The following is a 24565-nucleotide window of genomic DNA, read 5'->3' as shown; positions in this document are numbered from 1 at the left end:
AATCCATAAGAGTGTCCACCTAGAAAGCCCCACAAAGTATTTTCTTGGAAATGCCTCCCAGTGCTTTTGCTTCAGAATAAATCACAAGTTTCCTATGATTAATATAGGCATTACTTGCCATTGTTCAGCTAACACCATAAATCTGCTCTAATTATTTCTCTATGATAGCCCCTAAGACAGAAAGCTCTTATTTTTTACTGAAAATTTTCTATAGACCTGCCACAGCACTACCATGAAGAAACTTAATCAAATGTTAGGTCTTTGTTTAATGAATGGTGATGAGCAAAAAAAATTTTTTTTTAAGATTTTATTTATTTATTTATTTGACAGAGAGAGATCACAAGGAGGTAGAGAGGCAGGCAGAGAGAGAGGAGGAAGCAGGCTCCCTGCTGAGCAGAGGCCGATGCAGGGCTCGATCTCAGGACTCTGAGATCATGACCCGAGCTGAAGGCAGCGGCTTAACCCACTGAGCCACCCAGGCACCCCTATGATGAGCAAAACTTTAATAATAAAGAACATAGGCTTCTGGGAAATGCCCAGAAACATGGTCCTAAGTCCATCCACTTCTTTGTTGCTTGTATTACTTTCAAACATGAACTTTTTATTCCAACCAAGGCTATCTTCCTTCTTCACTGTTCTCTAAGTGGGGCTGCTCCTTTTCTGTTCCATTTAGTATCACTAGCTTCCCAGGTTCTCAAAACTTAAGACCCCTTACATGCTCAGTCATCAAGTACTGTTAACTCAGCTCCCTAATCATTCCATTTCTAGCATTCCTGCTGCTTCTACTACTTCAAATTTAGCTACATGTAAATCTAGGTTTGGCACTCACCGCTTCCCTCTAACTGATCCTACATACCAGTGCCAAAGTAATCTCAACACACTATATAGTCTCATCACAGCAGGCCCATCAGAATCCTGATCTTTTCCAGCCTCACCCACATCACATCCCAACTCTTTTGTGTAGACTTAATCACCTGGCTTCCTCCTCAGGCACTCTGTAATGCTCTATCATGTTCCCTTCTTCTCCACAGTTTCGTATCATTTGTGTTCCAATTTAAACTCCTTCATTAAGTCTTCCCTAATAATTCCTTTCTCTCAAATGTTCTCCACAGCCAGCACACCCCCCCCCCCCGAAAAGAGTAACCTCTCCCTTCTTAAATCCTCTTTCCACTCTGAACACTTAAAATAGCTGAACATACACATTCTTATCTTCCTAGCAAAGAGAACACCAACAGATACTCTTTCGCATTTTCCTCCTAGTAATCTCTTGGAATATAGCAGACACCAAAATACCAAGTGGGATGTTCAGTCTCAACTCCAGGCCTATTCTTACTCTGCTCCTTCTTTTTGAACCGAGCTTTTCTCTCCCTTAGCCTGTAAACCCCACCCTTCAAGGTACAACCTAACAAATACTGCAGTCAAAAACAATCCCATTTCTCTGGTGATATATATAGCACCTATTTGGATATCTGTAGTAATGTTTTCCAATGTTGTTTAATTCTGTTTATGACCTCCCCAAACTGTGCCATTCTCTACACCTCTTAAACTCCCCCTTAACCGGGGCGCCTGGGTGGTTCAGTGGGTTAAGCCACTGCCTTCAGCTCGGGTCATGATCTCAGGGTCCTGGGATCGAGTCCTGCATTGGGCTCTCTGCTCAGCAGTGAGCCTGCTTCCCTCTCACTCTCTCTGTCTGCCTCTCTGCCTACTTGTGATCTCTGTCAAATAAATAAATAAAATCTAAAAAAAAACAAAAAAAACAAAAAACCTCCCCCTTAACCAACATCCATCTCTGAACTTATTTATACCGTTTGTTATCCTATCCTATTTTTGCCACTCAAAAGCTGATCCTCCTTCAAAGCCAAATCCAGCTGGGCACAGTGGCGCGCCTGTAGTCCCAGCTACTCGGGAGGCTGAGGCAGGAGGATCGCTTGAGCCCAGGAGTTCTGGGCTGTAGTGCGCTATGCCGATGGGGTGTCCACACTAAGTTTGGCATCAATATGGTGACCTCCCGGGAGCGGGGGGGACCACCAGGTTGCCTAAGGAGGGGTGAACCGGCCCAGGTAGGAAACGGAGCAGGTCAAAGACATCCAAATGACATTCTGTTCAGTCTTTCTCTAATGTCTCTCCAGGTTCCTATGCAACTTCGACAAATACAGTACTCAACCACATTTCAACTTAAATTTAGCTGTATTTATGTCTGTGCCCCCTTAAGAATTCAGACCAGGACTCCTAATATTTCATCTGTCTTCACAGCAACTTAAAGGTATTCCAAGAATGACTTGCATTTGAATAAATAACAGCAAAAAATGGTTTGAAACACCATTTTTCAGAACTGAAACATACAAAAAAAAAAAAAAAAATCCTGTAATAATACTTAAGTGAGTTAAACTCGGCCTCCCCCTTCCCCAGCCAATGTCCAAGTCCTAACTCAAATACCTGTGAATGGATCTTATTTAGAAATAGGATCTTTGCAGATATAATTAAGTTACAGATCTTGAGATGATATCATCCTGGCTTTAGGGTGGGCCCTTAACTCATTGACTACTATCTTTATAAAGGAGAGAGAGATCTGACAGAGGGTAAAGCTATAAAATTGGAGGCAGGAAATGGAGTGATGAGTCTACAGCCTAGGATTGCTGGCTGCTACCAGAAGGAATCAACCTTGACACCACCTTGACTTCAGACTTCTAGCCTCTAGAACTGTGAGAGATAAACTGCTGTTGTTTTATGCTACTAAGTTTGTGGTAAATTGTTAAGGAAGCCCTAGGAAACTGGTAACACCTGAGTAGAATGGCATTTTAAATACCCAGAAAAATAAACTTTGTTTTTATTTTCAAAGATAAGAATAATAATAAGAATCTTAGGAAATAGAGGAGTTTTATTTTACTAAAACTGTATTTTACCTAAATTTATGAGATCAATTTTATTTCTAAATTAGTGGCTTATCTTAAACGGAGTTCAGTGCAACCTCTCAATATAAAATGTCCTGTGTTAAGGATACAGTTTTAAAAGTTTTAAAGTCAAAGTTATATATGCTATAATAAAAAAAAAAGTCATGCTATTTCTAAAGCAAATAATGATGATGAGTAGATGAAGTTCTATTTTATCATTGTATTTTCACTGCAGTATAAATCTTAATGTTCTTAGTAGTGAAGGTTCATATTTCCAACCTAATTTAGTATTAAGTATGGATCAATATTTTGTTTATTCTCGATTAAAAAAATTTAACCCTTCCCTTTTAACCCTTACGCCATGTTTCTAAGCTATCCGACTTTTGCTTTAAGTCAGTGTGCTTAAGGAATACAAAATTAATTTTACAAGCCTAAACCAACTCTAAAGCCCTCAGATTCCAAATATATGTATGATTGTGTATTTTGCTAATTTTGCTTACCTAAGACACTGACATCTTCCATTAGTAGATAAAATCTATTATAATAACATTGCTGACAGCATATATATATTTTGTCTAGGAAGGGCCCTAAAATAAATGTAAATTGTATTTTAAAGAGCATGAGCCTTGGGGCGCCTGGGTGGCTCAGTGGGTTAAGCCGCTGCCTTCGGCTCAGGTCATGATCTCAGGGTCCTGGGATCAAGCCCCACATCGGGCTTTCTGCTCAGCAGGTAGCCTGCTTCCCTTCCTCTCTCTCTGCCTACTTGTGATCTCTCACTGTCAAATAAATAAATAAAATTTAAAAAAAAAAAAAAAAAAAGAGCATGAGCCTTTATATTAAGTACTACTAAGTACAAACTTAGTTTTAAAATATTTTCAAACTTTTGGGATGCCTGGGTGGCTCAGTTGGTTAAGCCGCTGCCTTCAGCTCAGGTCATGATCCTGGGGTCCTGGGATCGAGTCCCGCATCGGGCTCCTTGCTTGGCAGGGAGCCTGCTTCCTCCTCTCTCTCTCTCTGCCTGCCTCTCTGCCTGCTTGTGTGTATTCTCTCTCTCTCTGACAAATAAATAAAATCTTTAAAAAAAATAAAAATAAAAATAAAATATTTTCAAACTTTTGAAAATCATTTTAAAAATATATTTTTTTTAAAAATCAAGAGTTTTGTTCTAGTGAAACGTTTTAAATTATACCTTCAACATAAAAAAAGAAACAAGTACAGATCACTTAAAATTCTGCCCATTTTTCTGACTTTAGCCAAGTTCATAAAACAAACCAAATTTAGTCTTTGTGTCCACAGATCCTGTCTTCATGCTTTAATAAAAATGCTTTTTTGCACCAAAAACAAACAAAAAATAAATTTGATAAACATGGGGCGCCTGGGTGGCTCAGTGGGTTAAGCCGCTGCCTTCAGGTCAGGTCATGATCTCAGGGTCCTGGGATCGAGTCCCGCATTGGGCTCTCTGCTCAGCGGGGAGCCTGCTTCCTTCTCTCTCTCTCTGCCTGCCTCTCAGTGTACTTGTGATTTCTCTCTGTCAAATAAATAAATAAAATCTTTAAAAAAAAAAATTGGTAAACATTAGTTTACATGAATTTGGTAAAGCAACTATTTTCTTAAACATTACAATCCTCTGAAGCTTGACATTTAACTGCAGTCAATTTCAGCATGTGAAGTACTAAAATTAAATTACTAGTATCAATTCTTGCACTCATTTAACCTATAAAGCCATGAAAATTAGTTAATTATTGCTGATTGAAATGCCATCTCTTCTCTGTTGCTTTAAAAACTACCTTAAGTATGTGCATATAATAAAGCCATGTCATTTTGCTACTATATGCCAAGTCCACATTAGACAAGATACTATGTTCTTTTCCATAATGTAGAGATGGCATAAGCCATTGAATCTAACACCTTACTGGAGGAGAAAAGCCACCTGGCTCAACTATGAGCCATGGAGGTACAGTTTTGGTTACTATGATCCTGTTTATCACAAATCTCTTCCAGGATCCAAGAGAGGATTTATAACTGGTTCAATGATATATTTTTTTTAAAGATTTTATTTATTTGACAAAGAGATCACAAGTAGGCAAAGCAGCAGGCAGAGGGAGAGGGGGAAGGAGACTCCCTGCTAAGCAGAGAGCCCAACATGGAGCTTGATCCCATGATTCTGAGACCATGACCTGAGCCGAAGGCAGAGGCTTAATCCACCCAGGCACCCCATAATGATATTTTTTGTATTGCAATTTTGCTTTTATCTTATTATACTTACTAGTTAATAGAAAACAATGGTGCTATGTTTTCCAAGAAGTTTTTGCTATCTTAAGGTAATCTGAAAATCAATTAGAGAGGCACAAAAGAATCAACCTACTCTAGACTACATTACAGTCTTATTTCACCTACTCAGCTTTCAGATTTCTAAAAATCTCAACCACTTACACATTATAAAATAGGAAGCAAGTAAAACAAAATGAGAAATTCTTTTGAGTAATGACTATTTAAAAAGCCAGCTACTGGGGCGCCTGGGTGGCTCAGTGGGTTAAAGCCTCTGCCTTCGGCTCAGATCATGATCCTGGGGTCCTGGGATCAAGTCCCATATCTGGCTCTCTTCTCAGCAGGGAGCCTGCTTCCCTTCCTCTCTCTCTGCCTGCCTCTCTACCTACTTGTGATCTCTGTCTGTCAAATAAATGAATAAAATCTTAAAAAAAAAAAAAAAAAAAAAGCCAGCTACTTTTTCAAAGGAAATCATTCTTGAAAACTCACTGAAAGAAAAAAAACAGAACTTGGGTAAAAGTGAAGTTTAAAATTTTATTTATGGGGTTATCTTTTTTGTTCCAGAAAACCCTGCTTAATTTTTTTCCATTCTATAGCAAATTAATGTTTAGAAGCTAGGTGGGAGAAGGCCACTCAATGCACTGTGAATAAATGTGGTTTATTAACACGGGCACTGCCACAGATGATAGATGTAAAGCTAACAAGCATAATATAAAAGCACCACCTAGCCTAAGACTGATTCCCCTACCCACATCAAGACCACTCAGAGTACCACCATACTATAGCAACATAAAATAAATAAATGTTCACAATCTCTCAGTAATTAGGAAAAGGTAAACATGCTAAAGACAGTGTTTTAAACACATGAAGCACTTAATACTTCTAGAAGAATCTTCAATAAAATGGCATTTTAAATATTTCTGGTCTCATTTAATGGTTTAAAATTGCTTAAAGGGGGCACCTGGGTGGCTCATTTGTTTAAGCATCTGCCTTCGGCTCTGGTCATGATCCCAAGGGTCCTGGGATCCAGCCAGCTCTCCCTGCCTCTCCCCGTTTGTGCTCTCTGTCAAATAAAGAAATATCTTAAAAAAGAAAAACAAAAGTTGTTTAAAGAACAAACTATAGCTTATAAAGAGGTATCAAGAATTAGTTTCTGATGACAAAATTCTTCATTGGAAACTTTACATCCAAAGATAAAAATAACACAAGAAAGTCTAAAATGCCAGGTTATGCAAATTTATAATACAAAGAAAAAAAAGACCTCTTATAGATCTGCTCTTGGATTCTGTTAGAGATTTGGTAATAAAAGAATACAGGAACCAAACTGCCCCCACAAATCTAAAATGAGCTAATAGACCTTCTTTTCCAAAACCCTCTTCAATATGCTTCATCCTCAAGGAAAAGTTTAACTTCACAGATATCTAAGTCAGCTTTATATATTTTGCAAAGGCAACCCAAATTCTCACAAAATCTTGTTTTTAAGATTTTAACTTATTTGAGAGAGAGGGAGAGAGTGTAAGTGAGTATGGGGGCGGGGGGCAGCCAGAGAGGGAGAGAGAATCTCAAGGAGACTCCACACTTAGTGCAGAGCCTGACACAGGGCTCAATCTCAAGCTTGATGTCATAACCCTGAAATCCTGACCTGAGCTGAAATTGAATCAGATGCTTAACCAACTGAGCCACCTAGGCACCCCATAAAATCTTGTTTTCGTCTCAAATTCTGTATAGGCAAAATTCCCTTACATTCCACTAACAGTATTAAAGATAAATATGCATGAGGTCAATTAACGACCAAAACAATATTAATCATAATCCTTCATTAATTTATACTAGATGCTATTAATATTTAACTTAAATTTACAACCCCATTTTGAGTAATTTATTTAATTTAATGTACTTTACTTAAATTGTTACGGATCTAAAAGTACATATGCAAATTATTAATTTATAGAAACACTATAATTATTATGTAATTAAATTAAAAAGACTTTCAAAACATCTGAAAAACTTGATTTCTTAAAGAATTGTTTTTAGTGCATAAACAATTTTAGAACATAAAAAAAATTAAATTAAATTTTAAAAAAAAGAACTGTTTTAGGTCAGCTTACTTTTAACTTCCGCTTAATACGACAAACTTAATTAGCTGCTAGATATTATTCATTGAGATACTGTCAACATTTCTTTTCAGCACTTGACATAATGATGGGTTGAATAAACATGGTAGAACTCAAATGTAAGCTACTTTTTTTTTTAATTCCCAAGCCTAGGCTACACACAAAAGCACTAAGGATCAAACATAAACATCCACAAGGGAGACAGCAGAAGCTAACAGGCATTGCAGACTACTCACACTGTGACTTCAAGATTGAACAGAGCCCTCCAAATTTTAAAAGTTATCTGCCATAGTTTTGTAGTACAGATCTTGCATATACTTTGTTCCATGAATTCAATGTCAGTGCTACTCCTGTGATATGTAAGAAAACTCAATGAAAGTAATCAAATACTAAGAATAAGATTTTTGTTGCATAGGGGTGCCTGGGTAGCTCAGTGGGTTAAAGCCTCTGCCTTCAGCTCAGGTCATGATCCCAGGGTCACAAGATCGAGCCCGAGCCCCGAATCGGGCTCTCTGCTCAGTGGGGAACCTGCTTCCCTCCCTCTCCGCCTGCCTTTCTGCCTACTTGTGATCTCCGTCTTTCAAATAAATAAATAAAATCTTAAAAAAAAAAAATTTTTTTTCGTTGCATAGAGTTGAGTTTCAGAGGGCCACAAACCATTATCTAAGACTTTTTCTGCCTTCTGCCCCCCATGAACCAATCTGTGTCTGTTCTGAGATTGTATCACCCTCACTGTGAAAGCATGGAAAGAAAAAAGATAAAAGACTGTATCTTTTGGTAAATACAAGGAACAAAAATTAGACTAATGATTTTGAATAAGATACGTTTTTGTTTTATCCAGTAAGTACATTTTATCATCTATGAAGGTTTTGTTCATTTGTTGATTTGTTTAAATCCAGTGGAATTTTCTTGAATGAGATATCACATTCCTTGAAGATGCCGCAAAAGTGAGGAATTACTATTACTAAGCATACAGTTTTAATACTCATCATCTCTAACAAAGAGAAAATGCCAGGGGAGCAAGCAAAGAGGGATTTTATTGTGGAGAAGTGAGGGAAGAAAAATAGAGTGAGCTAGTTTATTTGCAGTCATAAGTCATAAATCTGATTTTAAACATAAAGACAGTATAATATTTTAATCTAGATATTGCTCTAAGACATTTTGATGTAATTAAAAATTACAAATATTGTACTTACTCCCATTCTCTTTGTTGTTATTCAGAGAGCCAATCAGTTTGCTTTCATAACTTCTCCTGTATCTAAACTTTTATCAGTCTGACATCTGGTTTCTTAACTGCTACTAATTAGAAAAGAATCCATGACCAGATAAAACTCTTACTTTACATTTAACTGTCAAGTTTTTATTTTCCTGAGGAAAGAAGATGACTGCCACAGAAGAAACCAAAGGAGACTTTTGGGAGTGGATATTTGTAGAAGTACTCAAATATAATAATTTAAAGAGGAAAACTTACCCACATTACACAGGGCATTTTTTTAAAAACTATTTCCCAAAGTTGCATCTTCCTTTGCCATCATATCCTCATTCGAACAACTCTAGAACCACATTATATAACAAACGGTCTGCTAGAACTATGCAAGTCAGAGAATGCTCCAACCAAAACTTAATAGTACCTGGCAGAAACTCAACCAAGTAGTTCAGAAGAATTAGTTTTACCTCCAAGCTGGTAAAAGAAATCTTCTGAATATATACACAATAGAAACCAAACTTTTACAGTTGGACATAACTTGCAAAATATAAGGGGAGAGGTACCCTCAAATCACACATCAGTGAGCACTAATTTGTTAAATATTTAGTAACAAAAGATGACTAGGCAAGATCGGACTTCATCACTCCTACATGAGAATTTATAAAATAACTCTGATAATCTCATATTCTGATCTAGTCAGATCATATAAGAATCCATACTTATCATTTATTATCAGGATATTTATGAAAATGTATTTGTTTTGAATAAAAATGTAATTAAGAAGAGTAAGGCATACTATTTTTACATCTTCTCTTTCTATAGTCTAGGGGCAAAGCTCTTAAGGAAAAAAACCCAAAATACTTTGATGTGAACCTGACACCTTCTATATAAGCAAAAAGGAAAAAACATAGTTGAAAAGTCCGAAATTTTTGAATTTGGGGGACAAGGTAGATAGAGGGAGATATACTGTCTTCCAAGTAGGAAGTGTACAAGCTGACTAAACATTATTTTTTAGAGGATCATTTTAGATGAACATACAATAATTATTAAGATTATTTGAGGGACAAGTGGAAAATGAGAGCCAAGTTTTATAAAGATTAATTCAAGTGAACATATTTACAATGGAATTGGAAAATCCTTAGCTCCTTGGCTAAATTAAAGCAGTCATTTACTGCATCAGTGTGTATTTTCAAGCAAATACAGAAGCAAAACTCATTAGCTCTTTAAAAAATACACACATTTAATGTTGGTCTGTTTTAATTCTAAGTAAAGCAATTCCAAAAATACAAACTGAACATCAGAGCCATGTGGAACCACCATGATAAAATAAAACAGACATTCACAATAATTACGTCTAAAGACAGTTCAGCTTAATAAATCATCTTCCAGGTATACTAAAGAAAGAATTACTAAAATACTGCTGGTGTTCAGTTAGAATTAAAGGACTTTGGGGAAAATGAAATAATATGATACAGGTGGAGTGAATAAGGTTACACGGGATTTACATTTTCCATTACCCCTAGATATAAACAAACATTCAAAATCAACACAAACTCTGTGTGTTATTCAAAATATTGCAGCTGCAGGAAAGGCAACGTTAAATTAATAGCTAGGGGAAAATCAAGTTTTGGTGGAGGTAAACAGAAGTGACAGTTTTTAATTTGCACTTTTGTAAAGCTCATTTATACCTGGCCAACCAGGAACCAAATGCAGGACAACGAAGTTCTCTGCTTCTTTTGGCTATAATGTGACAAGGAAAGGTCATCTTTTGAAGATGTTTAAAGAAATAAAGCAACTTTCTTTATAAACAGTCAAATAATCAATCAATGGAATAAATAAGTACTAACCCACATTTTTACCGCTCTGTAACCACTACACTTTACATATTTTTCATTTTGGCGGCAAATTCCCCAATTTTTAGGCAAAATCCACCAATCACTTTTAAGAGTAAAATGAATAGCCACCAAAATAAGAATATTCTTCTGTTTACTCTTTGGCTAAAAAAGAAAACAAACAAACAAAACAAAACAAAAAGAAACAGAAGACAACTCTAACACTGGTGATAAAAGAAACTGGTTTTTTACATGTAAAATAAAGTTATCAATTTAAATCTTGGTACATTTTATAAAAACAAGAGGTAATGTTGTAATAAAACAGTAGTAGCCTTGTCAGGCACCATACTGTTTGTTAACCCTGTGCAATAAAATACTTTGTTCATACTACACTTATTCAACATGACTAACATTTACTACAGACATTTCAGGAATCTTCACGGGACTCCTATAGACTTACTGTTAAAACTGAGAGACATTTACAATCAAATGTGCCATGGAAACTTGAAAACGTTACTTCTAGTAGGAGATAATGTTCATATTATTTGAATTGGTTTTAGGTACTGAACAGCTGAGTTACAAGGACTGAAAGTGAAAAGCATTCTAAAAGCCCATGAACACTGTTGTTCACACCCTTCTTCAGAACACACTAAACTTTAAACTTGTCTGACACATTTCTCTTCATACATAGCAAGCAACAGCACCCAATAAAAGCCTGAGAAGAAATGCTGCTGTGTAAATACTGCAACTATTCCTGAAAAAAGAATTATGGGATATATACTCCAAAGCTGCCCATTCCCATAATTTGTATTGCATAGGTCACATAATCACACACATATATATACACACCTGTGTATATATATGCACATGCAAAGAATATATTAAGACGACAATGAAGTCTAGTCACAGAGCAATTTACAGGCTCAATATATTTTTTACACTTTGCTTGAAAGAAAATTTCAATATTTTACAGTCTTTTAGTAGGCATTATATACACTGCACTTTATGAAATCTGAAAGGTATTGAAATAAATTTTTTCCAACATTTTGGCAACAAAACAGACAACGTTTCTCCAAATACTTGTGCTATATCTATCTACATGATCTGTTTGATCTGATAACCACTAATCACAAAAACTGACTCAATGGAATAATTAGAAAAATTATCTAACACCATGCATGGATCTGAATCATTTTTAATATCCTATCCTAGAAACATTCTACAAATCTTAAGATTTAAAAAATTAAGTCTCTGTTCTGATTTTTAAAAGATATCTTTTTATGACAATATCCATAACATTGACAGGTACATGTTAAGGCTAGTATCATCTCCTTTTGTGAATTTTTTTTTTTTTTTTTTTTTTTTTTTTAAGAAAGATAGTAAAAGCCAGACTCCTTTATCCTTTAGGGCTTTGAACTGTACCTACAGAAAATGAGAGTGCAGTGAACATAATGTTCAGTCCTACAGTCAGGATGCAGTTGCTCCTTCCCATTCCACAAGATACTGCACCTTTCCATCAAGTGTCACCCGACGAGCCAATACTCGGTATTTTTCACCACATGCTATTCTACCTGCAGCACCAAAATAACTGGTAATGGAGTTTTTTAGATGATTGAGTTGCAACTCCTGATCTGCTAAGTTATTCAAAATCTCTGTGTTGAGTTCATCAAATTGGTAATCTTCTTTGCCTTCATCATCTTTTACAATTTCTGAGTTCTGAGTCTGGAGTGCTCTTCTTGGAAGACGACCCCTTCTCCTCCGTAAATGTGGTATTGCAGCAGGCCAAGATCTTCCTGTACGAGTTCTTTTTCTGGAGTCAGATAATCTATGGAACAAGAAAGGTCATTAACTGTCTACTGAGTTTATAAAGCTTATCTTGCCCAAACAATATATTCTCAGATTTTTTTTCTATCACTCTACTGTAAGTATATACCCTTGCTGACATAAAAATCAGCCAAACCAAAACAATACATGCTATTTTTATAAATGGATTATCACTCGCCTTCGTTAGATTCCATCACCTTCTTGGGGCTGACCTTTGAAGAGCTTTTCTTCCTTAACAATGTACTATTAAGCTTAAAAGAATCAGAGGAAGTTTTTAATTACGAGGCCAATGAGACATATTCTTACCAAGAAGAGGCCTATTCATATTAGTCAGAAATCGTCAACAGTCTTATCATTAAAAAGAAGACAGTTCATTCACTCATTCAATGCAGTAAATACTTAATAAGCACCTACTTTATATACAACATTGTTCCATGTGCTTAAAAAGATGGTAGAACTAGAATAAATGTTCTCTTATTACCAGTTCTAGGGCTAGTGAAGTAATGTAATGAACTGGAATAAACATAAACTAGAAATCAGGGTACCCTGACTCTAGCTCTATGATATTGGCCAAATTCAAATCTCATATCCTCTGTCTTCTCTTCTGTGAAGAGGTCAAGTGGGGGGAGTAGAACTAGATCATCTCTGAGGTCCTTTTTGACTCAGAAATTCAATGATTTTATAACCTTATAACAAGGGGAGAATATAGCCTAATAGCTAAATTCAAATTTACATTTAATTTGAATATGTAAATTGAATAGCTAAATTCAAAAATTACAATCACACTGCTCAACTCAACATCCCAGCTCTCTTATGCTTGTTAATAAACATGCTAGTCTGGGCATGTTTCTTAAAACTCTCTCAAGTTCTAGTTTCTTCATCTTTAAAATGGAAGTAACAAGACCTACAACTCAAAAGATTGTTTTAAGAATTAAATAAGACAATGTATAAAGGAAGATTAGCAAAGTGCTTGGATAAGAGGCCAAAACAGTTCACATTATTCTACACAATTCATTAAAAAATAAGTTACATTTTAAGCTCTTTGATACTCTGACTTTTGTATGATTTACATGAGCAGTTTCTAAATTGTGGACAAAAATTAAACTAAGGGAAGTATAAAAACTTGCAAACTATCTTCTCATAACTGACATATCTTTAATAGAGGTATCCTTCTAAAAAATCAGGTTAACTAAAATATTTGAGAAGTCTGCTACTGATAAAAATCCTGAGTTTAAGATCTTTTTAGTAACAAAAGGATGTGCATGTCTGATTCAGATATTTAAAAAAAGAAAAGTCTTCCTAAAGCAAGGCATACCTAAATATTATAAGTATAAAAAGGTCTCAGGGAAAAGAATATAACCTATAAACACCATTATACCTCTTTTCTGTGTACACAGCAAAATGACCTGATAAATATTAACAACCTAAGGAATCTACATATAGATTGCTTCTTAAACACTCAAAGGCATACTTGTATCACTTTCAAATGCTAAGAATGTATTTAATCATTACAAAGAAAAAATTATCTAGAAGAAAATTAGTAAGGAATAAGAATATAAAATATCTACCCATAATGCCTGGAAATGCTAGACGAGGTAGTTTCTTTTGCACTGGAAGCACCCGTGAAATCCACATCTGAGGTATTAGATGTATGTGCAGTTCCCTCAGTTCTCCTGAGACAAAAAAATTTAAATGGTATAACGACTATATTACATAACAATAGAAATACTCATTTTCCCCCAAAAGAAAATTCCTAGGATAGGAAAAAATAACTTTCTATTTACCCTATAGAAGAAGGTAAATCCAAGGTAGGATTCTCTGAAATTGATTCCTTATCCTGGAAAATAAAAAGTAACATTTAAAGCATGATTCTGAAGAAACTGGAAAAGATACTCATTTTTCAGTTAATTTCAAGCTTCTTTCCTCTCTGAAAACATATATTAACACATCCTCTTACCAAAGGTGGCTCAGCAGTTTTCTGAATCATTTTTCTTGTATATGGACCAGGTGGACGACCTACAGATTTTTTCTTTCCTTTTTTTTCTATGCCATTGCTTACTTCCCTGAAACATAAAACCATTATGTATTTAATCTCTGCATAAAGAAAATAAAAAGACAATGTATAATATACACCCTACTTACATAATAATTAGGTTATACTTTTTTTATATTAATGGTAATATAAAAAATTAAAATTGAATCTACAAGTTTAGTCAAGTGCATAGATAATACATTTCAATTTAAATATACATTTCTTGAGAAATATTTATGTATGAAAGGTTTAAGAAAAAGTGTTCTCTTTACTACAATTCTGAAAAATATATAACATCTTAAAGTTAAAAAGCAAAAACAAAAGCAGACTACTATACTGGATGGAAGATTTCTTAGTTTAGGTTGTTACTATGTGGGTATTTGGGAGATCTTTCAAGAATTTATTACTAAAAGTGATTACAAATTTAATAGTTACCCATGTGGAGCCAGGAAGTGTCTGTATTAAAATATTTTAGTTATAAACACAGGTTGCCTTTAGAAATGAGTATCTATCTATCTATCTATCTATCTCCTTGAATGATGTTTATCAGAGAATGAAGCCCAGGGTGGCAGAGTATAGAGGAAGGAATTCATATCAGGCAGGGAGTCATTCAAAAGACACAATCAGAAAGCTCTAGAAAACCATTTTTGAGACATGAAAGTAAATGTCAACCATTAGGAAGGGGGAAAAAGCAATAGTCAAGGACATCTCTAATTAACAGAAAGGAAAAAAAGAAAGGACAAATATCAACATACAGAACATCTACTTCATTTATTCAACAAACATTATCCACCATAGAAAAGGGGTATCAGATAATAGGAATACAAAGATCTTCCCTGTGCTAAGGGGTTCACAGTATAGTTAGAAGTTGACAAAGGTGTATACAAGCAGGCTAATAATTCAGTGCCATAAGAAAGTCACCCAGGAAAAATTAATTTAAAAACATGGAAAAGGAGGAATACTACTATATAATGGGCTAGAAAGAGGTAAATGGAGAAAACTAGAAAACAACTACTCAGACACCAAACTAAAGTTGGGAAAGTACAAGGAAGGAGAAAGTTGGGGAACTAGAGGAAAAAAGCTTAACTAGAACTATAATCAAAACTCTCAAGGATAAGGTAGATGGGGTATACATTTTTTTTTTGAAAGATAATCAACATTTATAGAGGACTCTTGGACTAAAGAAAGTACTCTCAGATTAAAAGTACCAATGCATATATAGGACCCAGAAGGAATAAACAATGCCTTTAATGAAAGCTGAACCATTTCCTGGTGGCATCAAATGAAAACCTGATAGCTAACATAGATGGAGTATCTTATTAATATGACAGGAATGAGAAAATTTGTGTAAACCTTTTTTCTAATTCATAAAATGGGCAACTGATAGCAAAGGGTTAATGATAAAATCTGAAAGTGCTAAGAATAAGTATGTTTTCCTTTAGGGAAAAAAAACTTGAAAGCAGTATCTACTTTATTACAAACTCAAATGGATATGAAACACTGTAATTTACCTTTTCTTACCTCCAAGATGACTATCTCATACCTTTTATTTGCTCCTTAAATTTCCCTCTCTGCACAATCCTCTCAGCCATTCTTCACACCTCAGTATTTCTTTGAGAAAATAGAAGCTACTAAGCAGTAACTTCAGTCATCTTTTAAATCTCTAACAGAACTAGCATCTGTAGCCATTTTCACCCAATTTCAACAAAAGGGTGTAAGTCCTATCAAAAAGTCCTATCAAAAACATATTTATGTTCTAAATCCCTTCCCTTTTAGTTTCTCAAGGACTTTAAGATATCTTCAATTACCTTCCCTCTCTCTTCTCCACTGGATCATTCCTACCAGTATATAAAGATAGCTTCCAATTAATTTTCCATCTATTAAAAAGCCATCACTTGAGTACTTCCTTCCCCTCTTCAGCTTCCATTTGTCTACCTCTCTTCACAATAAAACTACTTTGGAGTGCTGTTGACACATGCCCTCCCTTTCTACTTTCTCCCTTCTCATTCAGATTTCTTAAAGATTTCCTTTCCTAGTTTCCACTTTTCCTTTATTATCATCATTATTTTGAATCTGCCTATGCCCCTTTTATTAGTAGAAAAAGCCCAGTTTTGACATGTTAATTGAGTAGTGCTGGATTCAATCATACCTTAACCCACTTCAATCTGACTTCTATTCTTTCCTCTCCAAAACAAAACAAAACAAAACAAAAACCCCTGTTTTTGTTAAGGTCACTAATAACAGAATACTATCTTTGGCAATAAACATTTTTCTCTCATCTTAAATCCACTTCTCAGCAGCATTCAATACTGTTTAATACATTAATCTTTCTTGAAACACTTCCCTTTCTCTTGGTTTTCAAAAACACCAAACTTTCTCAGCTTCCTCCTATCTCACTGATCATTCTTTTTAGTCTCTCTTGTTTATTTCACCTCTTCCAAATCTCCAAATGATAACAGGGCATTATTTGGGGCCACAGTAACTCCCTCCCCACCCCAGCTATTGCTTCCTAGGTAATTTCATTCATTTTCATGGCCTTATAAGTCAGCTTCCAAATTTGTATCATGTGCCCTGACCTCTCAGGAACTCCTGACTTACAGACCCAGAAGTCTATATCTAACATCATCATCACTTAGATATCCCTTGTAAAAATCTCAAATTCAATTAGTATGAGACAGAAGAATGCTTCACTCACCTTGCCAAATCTGCTCTTGCAGGGCTTGATAACAGATAATCACCACCCACCAGTTACTCAAGCCAGAAATCGGAGCATTATATAACTTCTTCACTCCTCCGTTTTTTTCATAAATTTAATTCATTAGTAAAGTCAATAAATTCTGCCTCCAACAGAGATCTTAAATCTATTTTCTCTCCATTTGACTGATAGCACTACTCAGACAATCTTTCACCTACACAGCTGCAGCAGTCTTCGTTTCCTTTGCTTCTATTCTTACCTCTATACCTATCCACTCTCCAAAGAGCATACAAAGATGTCTTTTTAAAAGATAATTCAGTCTGCTTACATCTTTAAATAGCTCCTCATCATTAAAAACAATCCGAACTCCTTAGGAGACCTACACGACTCTAAAGATCAAGTCCCACCCAACTTTCCAACACCTGATGCTGCTCTCTAGCCCTCATTCATCCCCTACTAGTCTGTGAGTTCCTAAAACATGCCTCACAGCCTTCATACTTATTATTTCCACCACCTGCAGTACTCTTCCCTTTGTTCTGCACATTGTTTGTCTCATTCTTTGAATTTCAGCTTAAGTATCATCTTAAATAGGCTCTCCTTAAGCTTCCTTCTTTAAAAGTAGACTGCTTTACCTATATCCATCCCAGAACAATCTAAACCCATATGCTATGTCCAAGATGGCCTAACATGACCTGTAATTGTTTTGTTTATCACCTTTCCTTCCCACTATACTATTAATACCATCAGGGCAAAAACAAAGTCTGTCTTGTTATTATATCTCCAGCACTTACATAATAAGATGCTTGATAAATGGAATGAATGGATGGATGGATGGATGGATGGATGGATGGATGAGAAATGAACAAACAAATATACAGGCCAGTACTTAAACTGTCTGCTAACAAAATCAACAGGACTTATTCCTGGAAAGCCTAAGATCTAAAATAAATAAATAAACATCTAAATTAAATTAACTCTTTGTACCTTGTCTAAGCAAGAAATTATAAACAGGAAAACAAATCAAGGTAACTACCACTTGTACTTTCAAATATACTAATGAGACTAAATAACACATTTTTAGTTACAAATAAGCTAAAGAGAAAAACTAAGCCACAGATCACTTTTACCTTGAATCAGATATAGGTTTGGATGCCTTTCTGCCTTTAATTTTAAATTCATGGGATGTTCCTTCAGGTTCTTTCTCTGCTTTGAAAGCCACATTTGGTGGCACAGGAGGAACACGAATTCGCAACCCAAACAAATGCTTCTTCTTCTTTATTTCTTTCCCAGACATAAACCTAAATTTTTAAAAAAATTAACTAAAAATTTAAAAACTGAACACATATACATGGCAGACCCTAACTCATAACTTTCAGATGTAAAGCCTTTATACATGAAAGTCCACCCAATACTACAAAAACTCATTCTTTCTCTTTGCTTTCCTTTCCTTGATTCTTATCTGCTCCAGAGCCACTCCATAGTAGGATATAATGGAGGAGTAAGGAGGGAGGGAAAGAATCAGAAGAGAAGAGCACATGTCCACTTCTAACTTTTTAAAGGAAGAAGAGTAAAGCATGGTCTTTTTTTAGTCCTAAAATGTGCTTTTCCATATTTCAGTGTCATCTGTTTAAAAGATTTCAAGAAAGGTTTAGGAAAAGAAGAATTCTATTTCAGAGTGGATCTGTGAGGGGAGAAACCTAGTCAGAAAGTAACAGCTGTTAAGAGTGGAAAAGGGGACCCAGTATGAGAGGTTCAAAAAATAAAAGGAGTCTCCAGTATGTCAGTTCCAGAATTGGAAATAACATGGAGCAGGGAAAAGTTATTTCCGTCTGGGTTTAGGTCTCTGAAAAATGTGTTTCATGACTGTTTCCCAAAGTCCTCAGGCTCCCTACTCCAAAACACCTCACCTACCTTCGTTCTACTAGGCCCTGCCTAACCTGAGGAACCACACACCAAATTGCTTGGAATATTCTTCCACTGTTACACAGGTTTGAGAAATGGGAGCTAATATTTCTATCATAATAGGAATAGATGTATTATTTCTGGTACCCTAAATTGGATTACAGAATTCACATCCCGTAAAGTACTTTTTACCAGTACAGTAACTGCTCAGGCACTTTATGGCTTTTTTAACTGGCCTAAGTATCTAGCTAGGCACTAGTATTATAACATTTTTAAGGAGGGAATGTTGTCCAGTTCAAAAGAAGCAACTTGTTAGAAACAAAAATTTTATAAAATAACTCAATGGTTGGTTACAGCCAGCCTGAACACTTAAAAAATTTTTTTCTATTGCAATTTTTAAGTGTTTTTTTAAAATGTAGACTTTTTTTAAAAAAAGGAAAGCCCATACAAGAATATATCAAACAATAACCAATTATCAAAAATTTAGTACTAATACTACTTTTCTCTGTTGACAATAACTAATCTTAAAATCTTAGAAGATCTCATAATCATTTTAAAACCAATATGCTCTACAGTATTTTCCACTATCGTTTAACATTTTCCCACCAGCTAAGATTTTATTTTCAGGAGACTGCATTATAAAAACAAGTCATCACTGAATATGTTTTTCAACTGAATAGGCCAAATTCCTAAGATATTGGTATGTCTGCCTCTCAATCACCATTCCCAGAGGATTGCTTTTCCCTTCTCCAACCCTTGAGAATCACTGTTTACTCAGACTAAAAAACAGGACATTAAAAAGTTTAAAATGGTTTGTACTAGTTCTAAACACCAATCCCACAAACCTTAAACAATGCCATTATTCCTTATACTTACTAAATGTCTCCCTCATAGGGATACACAAAATAAATCAACTTACATGGTCTTGTAATCATTTAATGCCTCCAGAACATGCTCATATCTTTCAGATTTTGGTGTGTCTGCCAGCTGTGAAGTATCAAGAAACAATTTAACGCACTATAATTTCATCAATTAGTAATATACAGGTGCTAGACAGAGGCAATGTGATGCAGAAGAAAAGTGTACTGACTAGTATACTGTCAGAAGATCTAAATTCTAATTCTAAATCCAGGTCCTCACTGACTAGCTGCATGATCTAAGGCCATTTAACCTCTTAAGATTGTTTCTTATCTATAAAAAGGGAAGTAAAAATCCTCCCCTAATTACTTCACTAGTAATTATGTGAATCAAATGATATGGCTGAAAGAACTGTAAACCGGAAAATGTTACAAGAATGGAATTTTCTTAGTTATTAAATTTAATTCTGTAATCTGAGAAAATAATATATTAGAATGACTTTAATATTAACCATATATTGGATCTAATAGATATTATTAGGGAGGAGTATAAAAAGTAATGAAAACATAAAATTTTATTTACCAATAATCTCCATAACTTTGAAAAATTCTGTGAAACTGGAGGGGAGGGGTTGTTTTCAGAAAACTTACAGATACTAGCCAGCCCTAAAACTCAAAGTATCTCAGTAATATTTTATCATCAAAAATCATTTAAAAATCTATTCAATTCTAGAAAGTGTTTTTTGATTTCAAAAGGCTTCTTCAAGAGTCATTTCTGCCTCTTCTTCTAAGTTTAAAGCCTAGGGCTCAATAGCAAAAAAATTCTAAATTCTTATAAAGGGACCATTCTTAGTTAAAATCACAAAAACTTAAAAAAATAAATAAATCCAGAATATCATAGCTGACTTCCAAGAGTACCACCAGTATGTTTTTTATCAATTTATCAAAGCTCAGAATTGCTTCAAGAAGAGTAAACAAATCTGTCAGATAGAATGTTAGAGATAGAAGAAATTTACAGAGTCATCTACTCCAACTCTCTTTATTTTATAAATTAGTTAACAGATATAAAAGTTAAATGAAATGCTCAAATTCAATGGCTGGTTAGTGAAAGAGCTAAAATTCTGAACCCAAGTGACAATAAGTACAACCATTCAACATTCACTAACAGCCCATACTGTGCTAATACACTGGGTGCTTTTAGAAAATAAAAGAAATAGGACAGTCTGGTGCTCATGCCTCTATACCCTATTACTTCCTCCTACTGTAATTTCTGCAGTGTTCAATGAAAGAGAATTTCTATTAAAAAAGAAATAACACAACAGACATTAAAGCCTGAAGGACACTTGCAGTGTCCATGTAATTCAAGGTTCCATCAACACTGCAGTACTGATACGTGTTCAACCTTGGTTTAAATACTAGCAATGATGAAAGCTGATGAGACACCCACTGAGGAAGCCCATTTCACAGGTGGACAAATCTTCCTTCCTGGAACTCTTCTAGTCCTCTCTTACAAGACAGTTCTTCAAATATTTGATAGGAGCTATCATGTCTAAGTATAAGATGCCTAAGTTTAAGAGTAGGTTGAAAGTTTTTAGCAAACACATTGGCTAATTTCATCTCTTCCTCATCCCCACCTCCTCACCTGAACTCTAAAATCTTATCAGATAAACTGATGAAATCAAGTATTCGCTATCATACACTGCTTCTTCTGAACTGGCTGGATGTGTATTTAAGCCTAAGAGCAGAACTTATTTGTAACTATTGTTAATTTGTTTTGTTTTCAGGTCAGTGTTTGAGATAATCTTTTCTCTTGATTCTGTCATCCTTCTTAAAATTAGACACAAAGACAGAATCCTGTGGCTCTCCATTAGAATCTCCCTCAAGAGTATTTCCAAGCCATTGAATGCTTCTGTTTCTATTATTCAACTGGTTACATATCCATTTTTTACTTTTAATTTTAACCAGTTCAAATTTTAGTACCTAATATGGAATTCAGTTACACTATGTTTATACTATACCTATAGCATTTGACTTACCAGTGTGGCTAACCATATAAAACGGGGGGGGGGGGGGGGGGGTGGATATTTAATATGATTTATTCTAATAAAAGTGTTTTTCCTTATAGCTTTTTAAATCTTCACAAACCACACATCTGGAAAATGTACTCTACAATCTTGCTGAAAATCAACAACAAAACTATTTCTCAAATCTATTCCTCTTTTACTTTTTGTAAAGCACAATGAACTCTTTCTTTTGGTACTTGCTCTCTATGGTTTCTCAGATATTTTATCTGTAAGTTCCTTCAGCACTCCAAAACTACTTTCCATAGAACTATATATATTTGAACTTGCATTATGGGGCCAAGGGATCCCTTTCTGCATTTTGAAGACCCAAAGTACAGACATTATAGTTTAAATCAAATAATCTGTATTAAAACAGCACCATATTCTAAGTCTACCATCTGATCATGAGGTTTATAATACTGCTAACATAATATCCATTTTCGTTTCTCCCACCACAGACACTAATCTCACATTATGCTTTGACTCTCAGGGTTGTAAATTTCTTTATAGATATAAATGCTATTAGGTATAGTTATAGCTCTTCCTTTCAATAAAATATACCTTTGAATTACCAATATTGAATTCCATGCTGCCTAGGCTTAAGTATGCAAAACAGGGTTAAGTAATTTATTTGCTAACCTATACAGCTGTATAATAATACAAAACACTCAAAGCCTCAAGTATTGTTGTTAATCATATTTCTTATAATTTTCATTTTAAAATATTATACCACCTCTATTATACATTTTTTTTTCTCTAGCCAAAACATCGTACCTGCTATAGTATTTCATTTAAGTTTATGACTTTCTCCCTACATCCTTCAAAAGGTAGCACTCAATATACTACTCTGCTATGAATCTTTGGGGGCTGAAATTTAAGATTACCATTAACAGAAAAGTAGGCTGCCTTTATAAAACTAGGATTTCAGATCACATTAGAAATTAAGGACAAATAATAATAATTAGATTCTGAAGTATGAATATTTCTTTTTAACTCTCAAAACCAACCTGGTACAACAGTTATTTCCTCATTCTAAATAAAAACCCTTAAGCAACCTTTATTTGGATCTCAAATATTGCATTATATATTTTTACAATCTCAAAAAAAAAAATTACAAAACAACAGTTTCTCAAATTGCTCATTCAGTCTATATAAGGCACAAAGTCTCAAAGATGTAAAAGAAAGAAAACAAAAATCGCATAAGAAAACAGGATATAGAACTATCATTATGTTCCAGTATGTTCTAAGTTTCAACCACTCTTCACAATCCTGAAATAACCAACTAAGAAAAGAAATATACATAAATGGTAAATTTGCCTTCAAATATTTTTGAAACTTGTTATAAAAGAAGTCATAGCATTTCCTTTATATCAAAAAAAAAAAGCATAAAACACTAAAAGGATACCACTGATTCTATTAAGATTGCTCTAAGTAATTAGAAATTGAAGTAAGTATTTACAGGACTTCCAAAATAATATAGAAATACTATTAAATTTTGGCCAGTGTTATCACATATTAAATTAAGTCCTAATTCAGCTCAGAAAATTAATGTAAGTACCTCCCTGTGATTAGTGTGTCCATATATATATTCCTAAACAAAAAGCCATAAAACTCTCAATCAACTTCTCAAGTCATCACAAGATTTTATTCCTTTATCCACATGGAGGAAAAAAACTCCACATTTAAGAGAGAGTTAAATCACAACCATTTTTTTTGTTTGTTTCATTCTGAGAAGAACCTTCTAGACCAAGTGTCTATGTTATATAATCGATTGTATTTATAGTAAGAACCAGTGTTCAAATGACAATACACTTAACATGCAGGATTTCCCATATTTTTTAGTAATTAAACCTATCTTATAAAAAGATTTTTTAACACAAAAGTCTTTATAAACAAAAAGAAAGTTTCGTAAAACTAAATCTGGATTAGTGACAAAACTCAATTTGCAATTCAATTTCAGTTAACCAAAAATACACTACTTTAATGATCTGGAATAATCCATTATTTGTATTATTTTTGTTTCTATTATCACAAACATTTAAAACTAAACTAAGTTACATTAGTTAATTAATTACATATAAATGTTACAAATAAATGTTGAGGCAGGCATAAATTTTATAGTCTCTATTATTAAATCATACTCTCAAAATCAATCATGACATTATAAAGATTTAAAAGATTAATACAGAGAGTTAAAAGCTGAACTTTCACCTCTAAATATTTGAGGATGGAACGACTAATCTAAATCTGAATATTTTGGTTTGTTTTTTTTTTTTAATGCAGGGAAAAAGCAATGGGAAATGATTAGAAAGTCACTTGTTCTGAAAATATACTTGATGGCTCCAAAAAATGGAAACACTCCCCAGAAAAGTAAACTTTTCCATTGTAAAGTTTTATTAGAGTATAATGTTCTTAATTTTTAAATTTAAAAAATTTCCTTATTGGCAAAGAATAAGAAATTGAATTGAATGCATGTCTTATTTCTAAGACATCACATAAGCTACAGAAAATGAAAACATGTATCTACTAATAAATTTTTTATATGTATCAGAAGTATAGCTAGAACTAAAATACCTGAGATTCATAAACTGAATTAATTTCTTAGACTAACTGTCTAGACTAATAGTCTAATTGTGATTTTTGTTTTCTATTTTCAGCATCTTAAATAAAACCTAAGTATAATTTTCCATTTTAATAAAAGAAAGCATTTGAAATAAAGTAAGAGTTTTTAAATGTGTGCCCACTGTCTACAACGAAGTAATTACTACAGAATTTAATCATGTGAAACATAAAATGTACTAAGAATAGAGATGTATCTGCATATGAAGTGCTGAAGGAACCATGGTTAGAAACAAAGCACTTTAAAAGTATTCATTAAAG

The 24565-nt window shown here is 34.3% G+C and overlaps 1 protein-coding gene across 6 annotated transcripts in view; it reads right to left on the bottom strand.

Annotated features, from left to right (window-relative positions):
• Positions 1–9700: 9700 nt before the first annotated feature.
• MTF2 (metal response element binding transcription factor 2) overlaps positions 9701–24565 on the bottom strand; it is a 60584-nt gene continuing 45719 nt past the window's right edge. For 5 of the 6 annotated variants that reach the window (XM_059135407.1, XM_059135409.1, XM_059135410.1 and 2 more), the window contains 6 exons: positions 19685–19752; positions 17991–18161; positions 14094–14199; positions 13921–13973; positions 13705–13809; positions 9701–12137 (listed from right to left, as the gene is read on the bottom strand). In XM_059135407.1, the coding sequence (XP_058991390.1) occupies positions 11780–12137; positions 13705–13809; positions 13921–13973; positions 14094–14199; positions 17991–18161; positions 19685–19752 (861 nt within the window). In that variant the 3' untranslated portion in view covers positions 9701–11779. The remainder of the gene's footprint in view (positions 12138–13704; positions 13810–13920; positions 13974–14093; positions 14200–17990; positions 18162–19684; positions 19753–24565) is intronic. The other variant, XM_059135408.1, reaches the window with a different exon arrangement.

This window comes from Mustela lutreola, chromosome 10 (genome assembly GCF_030435805.1).
Source record: "Mustela lutreola isolate mMusLut2 chromosome 10, mMusLut2.pri, whole genome shotgun sequence".
In the NCBI taxonomy this organism is placed as follows: Eukaryota; Metazoa; Chordata; class Mammalia; order Carnivora; family Mustelidae; genus Mustela; species Mustela lutreola.
This window is presented reverse-complemented; position numbering and strand designations above follow the sequence as displayed.